General features: G+C 66.2%; 1 protein-coding gene across 1 annotated transcript; it reads left to right on the top strand.

Annotated features, from left to right (window-relative positions):
* The first annotated feature begins 1,660 nt into the window (after positions 1–1,660).
* On the top strand, positions 1,661–7,641 carry CRYBA2 (crystallin beta A2). The gene is made up of 4 exons (XM_075001488.1): positions 1,661–1,803; positions 2,313–2,454; positions 6,595–6,737; positions 7,494–7,641. The coding sequence occupies exons 1-4, from the start codon at positions 1,661–1,663 to the stop codon at positions 7,639–7,641; spliced, it is 576 nt and encodes a 191-aa protein (XP_074857589.1).
* The last annotated feature ends 1,763 nt before the right edge of the window (positions 7,642–9,404 follow it).

The following is a 9,404-nucleotide window of genomic DNA, read 5'->3' as shown; positions in this document are numbered from 1 at the left end:
CCCTGTGCTGGGTGGGGAGTGGGTGCCCCTTTGCTGGGCTCTGTCCCGCAGAAGGGATCATCCTGCTTTGGTGCTGGGACAGGAGAGGAGTCTGTGGGGCTGATCCCCGGGGCTGGGGCTGCAGCGTCCCCTGCCAGAGTGGGGGAGGCCATTGTGCGCCTACAGCCATCCACTTCCATGGTACCATGGGCCCTGGGGCTGGGCCAGGCTGCCAGGGGGGTGGGGGGTGGGGTGGGGCAGGTTGCAGCTGCTGGTCACCTTTGCTGCCAGAGGCTCCCCCCACCCCACGTTCTGACCCTCCCCTGGCTGGGAGGGACCCGCCGCCCTGGCCCAGTGGCCTGAGGAGGTGGCTGGGAACCCTGAGCAGAACTGAGGGGGGAACAGGAGGGCATAATGCAGCCTGTTTCCAGAGCAGCTCTGCCGGTGCCCCTCACTGCCGACCCGCAGCCCCTGCCGGCCCAGCCCTGCCCCCAGCCCCCCAGTGCCCCTCACTGCCGACCCGCAGCCCCTGCCGGCCCAGCCCTGCCCCCAGCCCCCCAGTGCCCCTCACTGCCGACCCGCAGCCCCTGCCGGCCCAGCCCTGCCCCCAGCCCCCCCCCAGTGCCCCTCACTGCCGACCCGCAGCCCCTGCCAGCCCAGCCCTGCCCCCAGCCCCCCCCAGTGCCCCTCACTGCCGACCCGCAGCCCCTGCCGGCCCAGCCCTGCCCCCAGCCCCCCCCAGTGCCCCTCACTGCCGACCCGCAGCCCCTGCCGGCCCAGCCCTGCCCCCAGCCCCCCCCAGTGCCCCTCACTGCCGACCCGCAGCCCCTGCCGGCCCAGCCCTGCCCCCAGCCCCCCCCAGTGCCCCTCACTGCCGACCCGCAGCCCCTGCCGGCCCAGCCCTGCCCCCAGCCCCCCAGTGCCCCTCACTGCCGACCCGCAGCCCCTGCCGGCCCAGCCCTGCCCCCAGCCCCCCCCCAGTGCCCCTCACTGCCGACCCGCAGCCCCTGCCGGCCCAGCCCTGCCCCCAGCCCCCCCCCAGTGCCCCTCACTGCCGACCCGCAGCCCCTGCCGGCCCAGCCCTGCCCCCAGCCCCCCCCCAGTGCCCCTCACTGCCGACCCGCAGCCCCTGCCGGCCCAGCCCTGCCCCCAGCCCCCCCCCAGTGCCCCTCACTGCCGACCCGCAGCCCCTGCCGGCCCAGCCCTGCCCCCAGCCCCCCAGTGCCCCTCACTGCCGACCCGCAGCCCCTGCCGGCTCAGCCCTGCCCCCAGCCCCACCCCCCAGTGCCCCTCACTGCCGACCCGCAGCCCCTGCCGGCCCAGCCCTGCCCCCAGCCCCCCAGTGCCCCTCACTGCCGACCCGCAGCCCTTGCCGGCCCAGCCCTTCCCCCAGCCCCACTTCCCATCCCACAGCCCCTGCTGGCCCAGCCCTGACCCTAGCCCTGCCGGTGCCCCTCGCCCCTGACCCACAGCCCCTGCCAGGCCAGCCCTGGGTTCCCCCTACAGCTCCTCCATCCCAACCCTTTGCGCCGCGAGTCCCTCTCAGGCTGGCAGTCCCCGGGCGGGCTGAGCTGCAGGACCCTTGATCTGCGGGCGGCTGAGCGAGGCCGGGGGATCTGGTGTGGCTGAGGTGGGCTCTGGCTCTGCAGCGGGAGAGCTCCCTGCGACCGACCAGCCGCCCATGGAGACCCTGGGCCAGTTCAAGCTCACGGTGTGGGAGGAGGAGAATTTCCAGGGCAAACGCAGCGAGTTCCTGCTGGAGTGCCCCAGCCTCCTGGAGCGCGGCTTCCGCAAGATCCGCTCCGTCAAGGTGGAGAATGGCCCGTAAGTGCCCTGGCTGCAGGCCTGCCCGGGGACCCCACGTGCCAGCAGCTTTCTGGCCTGGCGCGCCCCTCTGCGGCCTCCCCGCTGTCACTGAGCTGCCAGGGACAGGGCAGGGTGAGCGGCCCAGGATCAGAGCGCAGGCTGGGGAGGCAGGACGCCTGGGTCCGCTCCCCAGCCCAGCCACGGACTTGCTGGGTGACCTCAGGCAAGGCACTTGCCTGCTCTGTGACTCAGTTTCCCCACTGTGAGGGGGAGAGAAGAGGGGGAGGCCCAGGCTGCGCTGGGTTGAGACAGGCCACATGGGGGGCGGAGTGGCTGATTGGCCCAGCTGGGGGCAGCCTGGACTGGGTCCCCTGGGGGCAGGGAGCAGCCAGCAGCAACGGCACCGCGCAGAACCTGAGCCCCGTCCCCGGCAGGGTCTCTGCCAGCCCTGCGAGCCTGGGCAGCTCCCGCAGGCGTGGCTGGGCGCAGAGCAGACGTGGCGGACTGACACGTCACCTCTCTCTCAGCTGGGTGGGCTTCGAGTACCCGGAGTACCAGGGGCAGCAGTTCATCCTGGAGAAGGGCGACTACCCCCGCTGGGAGGCCTGGAGCGGGAACAGCGGCTACCGGACTGAGCACCTGCTGTCCTTCCGGCCCATCAAGTGTGCCGTGAGTCAGCCTGGCCGTCCCGCGCCCCAGGGATCGCCCCAGTGCCGCCCAGGCTCCTCCCACGCCAGCCCATGTTCCTCCCACACCAACCCAACCCAACCCAACCCCTCCCACGCCGGCCCACGCTCCTCCCACACCAACCCAACCCAACCCCTCCCACGCCAACCCAACCCCTCCCACGCCGGCCCACACTCCTCCCACACCAACCCAACCCAACCCCTCCCACACCAACCCAACCCAACCCAACCCCTCCCACGCCAGCCCACGCTCCTCCCACGCCAACCCAACCCAACCCAACCCCTTCCACGCCGGCCCACGCTCCTCCCACGCCAACCCAACCCAACCCAACCCTCCCACGCCGGCCCACACTCCTCCCACGCCAACCCAACCCAACCCAACACCTCCCACGCCTACGCAACCCAGCCCCTCCCACACTGGCCCACGCTCCTCCCACATCAACCCAACCCAACCCAACCCCTCCCACGCCAACCCAACCCCTCCCACGCCGGCCCACACTCCTCCCACACCAACCCAACCCAACCCCTCCCACGCCAACCCAACCCAACCCAACCCCTCCCACGCCAGCCCACGCTCCTCCCACGCCAACCCAACCCAACCCAACCCCTTCCACGCCGGCCCACGCTCCTCCCACGCCAACCCAACCCAACCCAACCCTCCCACGCCGGCCCACACTCCTCCCACACCAACCTAACCCAACCCAACACCTCCCACGCCTATGCAACCCAGCCCCTCCCACACTGGCCCACGCTCCTCCCACATCAACCCAACCCAACCCAACCCCTCCCACACCGGCCCACACTCCTCCCATGCCAACCCAACCCAACCCAACCCAATCCCTCCCACACCGGCCCACGCTCCTCCCATGCCTGCCTAGCCCCTCCCACACCAGCCCATGATCCTCCCACGCCAACCCAACCCAACCCAACCGAATCCCTCCCACGCCAACCCAACCCAACCCAGCCCCTCCCACGCTGGCCCACGCTTCTCCCATGCTGGCCTAGCTCCTCCCACACCAGCCCATGCTCCTCCCATGCCAACCGAACCCCTCCCATGCTGGCCTAGCCCCTCCCACACCAGCCCATGGTCCTCCCACACCAACCCAACCCCTCCCACACTGGTCCAAGCTCCTCCCTTACTGGCCCGCCCATTCCCCCACTGGCCCATGCTCCTGCCACGCTAGCCAGGGGCCCTAGCAGAGCAGGGGGCCCAGGGCTGAGGAAGCCAGGAAAAGTCTCATGGAAATTTTGTATCATGTTCATGTTTGTGCCTGGGTGATGAGCAGAGATAGATAGATAGATAGATAAGGTGTAGGGGGTAGATAGATAGATAGATAGATACAGTGAATGGGGATAGATAGGTAGATAGATATGGTGTATGAGGTGTGGGGGGATATATAAAGAGGTGGGGAGACAGATAAATGGGGGCAGATAGGTAGATAGACACGGGGTGTATGAGGATGGATAGACAGGCAGACAGACAGATAGCTAGGAGGGTACGAGCTACAGACAGACAGACAGGGTTGCCAGGACAGTGCCTGTACAAGGCAGGGGGAAGGTGCTGAGTTCAGACCCTTCTCTGCTGGGTCTCACTGACTGGACAGGTTTTGTGCAGCTGGCTGCACTCGGGGTTCACCCCCCCCAGGGGGCCGAGGGCAGGACAGCCGACGGGCTGGTTTGGGCTGTGCCGGCTCCCCAGGGCAGGGGGTGCCTGAGGGCAAAGGGGCAGCCTGGGCTGGGGTGCCAGCGCCTGCCAGCCAGGCCAGCGACCCCGCGAAGGGGGTGTTGTGGCCTCTGTGCCGACCAGTCCCAGCTGGGTGTCGGCTCTTCCCCCGCCAGGCTGTGCCCCTATCGCTCCATCTGCAGCCTCGCTGGGGCTGTAAACCCTGGCACGTCCCCGGGCTCCAGCGCCGCGGCCCGCCCCACTTTTAATAACTGCCAGGCAGATATGCTCAGGCTTTAATAAAGGGGCTGAGATAAGATCGCAGCTCGCTGGCAGGGCTGCTCGGCGGGGGAGAGCGCAGCCGGGGGGAGCGCCACAGCTAGCACAGTCCACGAGATTAACCCCTCGGTGCCCACCAGTCCGCCCGCCAGCTGACACCTGCCGCGGCCAACCCCAACCTGGATCTCAGATCCCAACAGTCTGCAGCACCCACAGCTGCGTGGGGGTCCCATCCCAGCCCCAGGCAGGCACGGCCCCTAGGAGAGGCAAGGCCAGGCACCCTCTGGAGCAGTGCTTCTCAGGGGGCACACCAAAGGCTTTTGGGGTACGTGGTAGAAGACAAGGGATTGGCTCAGGAGCTTGGCACTGGCCAGCGGGAGGGCGGGGGGGGGGGGCACGCGGCTGACGTCTCCAGAGGGTTCGTGAATGTTTTACGTCTGGGAGCGAGAGCTCTGGAGAGAGAGGGACCTGGGCAGCACAGCCCTGGGGCCCAGCGCCAGCGTCGCGCCCTGGCTCTGGCCCCCGCCTCCCCTTTCAGCTCCCCAAGGGCAGGGAGTGGAGAGGGGAAAAGGGGGCAGGCTGTGGGGCATGGGGGGTGGAGGGGAAAAGGGGGCAGGCTGTGGGGCATGGGGGGTGGAGGGGGACAGATGGGGCAGGCTGTGGGGCGCAGGGGGTAGAGGGGGACAGATGGGGCAGGCCGTGGGGCACAGGGGGTAGAGAGAGATTGATGGGGCAGGCCGTGGGGTGCAGGGGAGTTAGGAGAGGGACAGATGAGGCAGGCCGTGGGGCGCAGGAGAGTTAGGAGAGGGACAGATGGGGCAGGCTGTGGGGCACAGGGGAGTTAGGAGAGGGACTGATGGGGCAGGCTGTGGGGCGCAGGGGAGTTAGGAGAGGGACAGATGGGGCAGGCTGTGGGGCGCAGGGGAGTTAGGAGAGGGACAGATGGGGCAGGCCGTGGGGCGCAGGAGAGTTAGGAGAGGGACTGATGGGGCAGGCCGTGGGGCGCAGGGGAGTTAGGAGAGGGACAGATGGGGCAGACCGTGGGGCGCAGGGGAGTTAGGAGAGGGACAGATGGGGCAGGCCGTGGGGCGCAGGGGAGTTAGGAGAGGGACAGATGGGGCAGGCTGTGGGGCGCAGGGGGTAGAGAGAGATTGATGGGGCAGGCCATGGGGTGCAGGGGAGTTAGGAGAGGGACAGATGGGGCAGGCCGTGGGGCGCAGGAGAGTTAGGAGAGGGACAGATGGGGCAGGCTGTGGGGCGCAGGGGAGTTAGGAGAGGGACTGATGGGGCAGGCCGTGGGGCGCAGGGGAGTTAGGAGAGGGACAGATGGGGCAGGCCGTGGGGCGCAGGAGAGTTAGGAGAGGGACAGATGGGGCAGGCCGTGGGGCGCAGGGGAGTTAGGAGAGGGACAGATGGGGCAGGCCGTGGGGCGCAGGGGAGTTAGAGAGGGACAGATGGGGCAGGCCGTGGGGCGCAGGGGAGTTAGGAGAGGGACAGATGGGGCAGGCCGTGGGGTTCAGGGGAGTTAGAGAGGGACAGATGGGGCAGGCCGTGGGGCGCAGGGGAGTTAGGAGAGGGACAGATGGGGCAGGCCGTGGGGTTCAGGGGAGTTAGAGAGGGACAGATGGGGCAGGCCGTGGGGCGCAGGGGAGTTAGGAGAGGGTTGCACAGCCCCCTGGCGGGGACTGCGCCGGACTGGCACTTCGGGGAAGTGGGCTCCAGCCCCAGCCCCAGCCCCCGGGCCCGGCGCACCCCTGTGCACGGCAGCCCCCCGCAGGAAAGGGGATGGGGCTGTTGAGCTGCCATGTCTCCGTCGCTGGGCAGAGACGGGCTCGTGCCGGGTCAGCGCAGCGCTTGGCCCTCTGGGCTGTTCCCTGGCCCAGCCCTTGGCGCCAGTCCCCCTGGGTCCCACATGGGGCGCTGGCGCGGCACTTGGCAGCCAAGGTGTGTTCAAGCGTAGGGGGCTGCTGAGGGCATCTGGGGCATCGATTCTCCCCTTCCGCCCCAGGGCCCCCCCCGGCTGGAGCAGTGAAGGCAGAATAAGGCCCAGCAGGGCACCCTACCCCAAGCTGCGGGAGCCGTGCTCAGGGCTGTGCCGCGGGGGGAGGCTGGGGGTGCAGAGAAGAGGGGACAAGCGGGGGCCCCCAGAGCCCCGCCCTGACCTGCCTCCTCCCCGCACAGAACCACAGTGACAGCAAAGTCACCCTCTACGAGGCGGAGAACTTCCAGGGGAGCACGTTCGAGCTGAGCGACGACTTCCCCTCGCTGCAGGCCATGGGCTGGGGCAGCAAAGAGGTGGCGTCTATCAAGGTGCACTCGGGAGCGTAAGTGAATGCTGGCTCCCTGCTCCGGTCACCTGCTGGGGTGTCCCCCGCGGCCCTGGCCGCGGCCCGAGTGAGCCCCCCGGTGGGCCTGGCTGGCGGTGCTCAGCACCCCAAACTTCCAACGTGCTCACTGGCCCTTTAGGGGTCCCTGTGCCTGGCTGGCTCCAGCACCGACGCTTGGTACCGTCCCTGCGCACCACCCCGGTCCCTGTGCATTGAGCCCTGCACTCCACCCCAGTCCCTGTGCATTGGGCCCTGCGCACCACCCCGGTCCCTGTGCACCACCCCACTCCCTGTGCATTGGGCTCTGTGCACCACCCCGGTCCCTGTGCATTGGGCCCTGTGCACCACCCCGGTCCCTGTGCACTAGCCCTGTGCACTACCCCAGCCCCTATGTGTCATCCTAGCCCCTGTGCACTAACTCCTTCCCTGCATCATGGCAGTCCCTAAGCACTAGCCCCTAGGCCCCATCCCAGCCTCTGTGCACCATCCCCACCTGTGAGCTGGGCTGGAGGCGCTGGCTGAGACCTGCCCTGGGAGTAGAGGAGAGTGGGCGGGGGGCTGAACCCCTGGTGGGGAGGGCCCCAAAGCCCGAGGGAGGCCACCAGCAGCTCAGAGGAGGGTGAAGGTTTCTGAAGCCCAAGGGGAAGGAGCCAACCCCCGGGGTGGGGAGCTCACGCCCTGGCCCTGGCCCTCACCTGCCCGGGGCGGCAAAGGCGGGGTGTGCCTGACCGCGGCGCTGCTTTGTCCCTGCAGGTGGGTGGGATACCAGTACCCTGGCTACCGGGGCTACCAGTACGTGCTGGAGCGGGACAAGCAGAACGGGGAGTTTAAGAAGTACACGGAGTACAGTACACAGGCCCACAGCAGCCAGCTCCAGTCCATCCGCCGTGTCCAGCACTGAGACGAGGCAGTGCTGCCCCCCCCGGCGCCACGGAGAGCCCCCCCTCATTGGTGAATAAAGGCGCTTTGCAACCAGCCTCAGGCCACTCGCTTTCTCTGCCCTGCAGAGCGGGAGACAGCTCCCACGGCATGGGGCTGGGGGCTGCCCTGGCCGCCTGCTTTCAGAGCGCTGAACACACTATGGCTGCGGGGGCTGTGATGGGGCTCAGGGGTCCCCAAGCTCTGCTCCCGTCCGCAGGCAGGAGTGACTCTCACTCGGCAGGAGAACAGCAGGTTCATTAGCCGACAGGACACAGCGTCGTACAGAGGAGTCAGTGCAGCCGGCAGAGACAGCCAGTCCCATCCATGCTGGGGAGAGGAGGCCCCGAGGGGCCCCTGGAGCCGGAGCCTGGCCCCCTCCTTTGTCTCTCTCTCCCTCAGCCCAGCCTAACTGCTTCCAACTCCCAGTTCCAATTCAAACCCCTCAGGCTCCACCTCCCCCTTTGTCTGCAGCTCAGAGGTGTCACCTGGTTGCCTCAGTTTCCCTCAGCAGGAGCCCCACACCCTCTGTGAGACACGCGCACACACACAGGTATCCCCCACTCCATCACATCTCTCCCCCCTTCCAGACCGAACTGAGCGGGGTCACTCAGCCAGTGACCTGGGGAAGTTCGGGGCCCTCCCCTTGTGATTGGGCATCAGCTGTACCCTCGGTGCTCCCCTTGATGTTACCACCTCCATGTCATAATCCTGCTGGGGGAGGCTCCACCTCAGGAGGTCGGCATTGGCTCCTTTCATGTGATGCAGCCGGGCAAGTCCCATTGGTTCCCTCGGGTTGGCTGGTCTCCCTGCTTCCCCTCTGGTCCATCAGCCACGTTCTCAAGTCGGGCAGGCAGAGCCCATACAGCTGTTGCAGCACCAGCAGATCAAACATTTCTTCTCTGGTCTGGGCCCTGCCCCATCTGCCCACCAGCCCATACAGCTGCTCCAGCATGTGTTTGGAATTCAGTCACTGTCCAGTAAGGGAAGGTACAAATGCTTCCACCCTTGGCATTTAGCCAGACCACCAAAATGGCTGTGTGCCTCAGTTTCCCCTTCCATGCCCCACAATAGGTTTGGAATGTTCCTCCTCATGTGAGAGGTTGCAAGACTAGTTGCAGGGAACAATGGTGACATTTCAGAATTACAAACTCCTTCAACACACAATTCATCCTTATACACACATGTCATCATGTTACACGGCTCTTTCCAAACATTCAGTGCATGATACAATTCTACCGCTTTTGGTAGCAGCACCCACTGGTTACAGTAGTCAGTGTGAGTAACAAGACAAACCCATTGCTCTTTGGTAGACCACAACACTTGTGTAGCCTCCTTGAGAATCTGGCATTTTGGGGCTAAATGGCTGAGCCCTTTCCTTTGCAAAACCAAGTTCTAATCTTCTCTCTTGCTCCGTGGGGTGGAAATCTGATCTCTCTGTAGTAACAGAGAGGAAGCCGTGCTAGTCTATACACTATCAAAACAAAAAGCAGGCAAGTAGCACTTTACTCTCTGTCAAACAGAAAGCAGGCAAGTAGCACTTTAAAAACTACTTGACTGCTTTTTGTTTTGATAGTGTATAGACTAGCACGGCTTCCTCTCCGTTACTATTCAACATGCTTTACTCTGTGTGTGACCTCCCTTCTAACAGGAGCTGGGCCAGTGTTGATCCTCAGGATGAGTTCCCCCTTCCAGCCAGTCTGGAAATTTGCAAACCAAACTGCTGCTCTGTTGCTTTCTGAAAGT

Source organism: Carettochelys insculpta, chromosome 8 (assembly GCF_033958435.1).
Source record: "Carettochelys insculpta isolate YL-2023 chromosome 8, ASM3395843v1, whole genome shotgun sequence".
Lineage (NCBI taxonomy): Eukaryota > Metazoa > Chordata > Testudines > Carettochelyidae > Carettochelys > Carettochelys insculpta.
This window is presented reverse-complemented; position numbering and strand designations above follow the sequence as displayed.

Bases quoted from the DNA above. Each gene is read 5' to 3' on its own strand.
- CRYBA2 (XM_075001488.1), top strand. From the start codon at position 1,661: ATGGAGACCCTGGGCCAGTTCAAGCTCACGGTGTGGGAGGAGGAGAAT. The intron at 2,455-6,594 runs GTGAGTCAGCCT...CTCCCCGCACAG, and splicing joins TCCGGCCCATCAAGTGTGCC to AACCACAGTGACAGCAAAGT. The intron at 6,738-7,493 runs GTAAGTGAATGC...TTGTCCCTGCAG, and splicing joins ATCAAGGTGCACTCGGGAGC to GTGGGTGGGATACCAGTACC.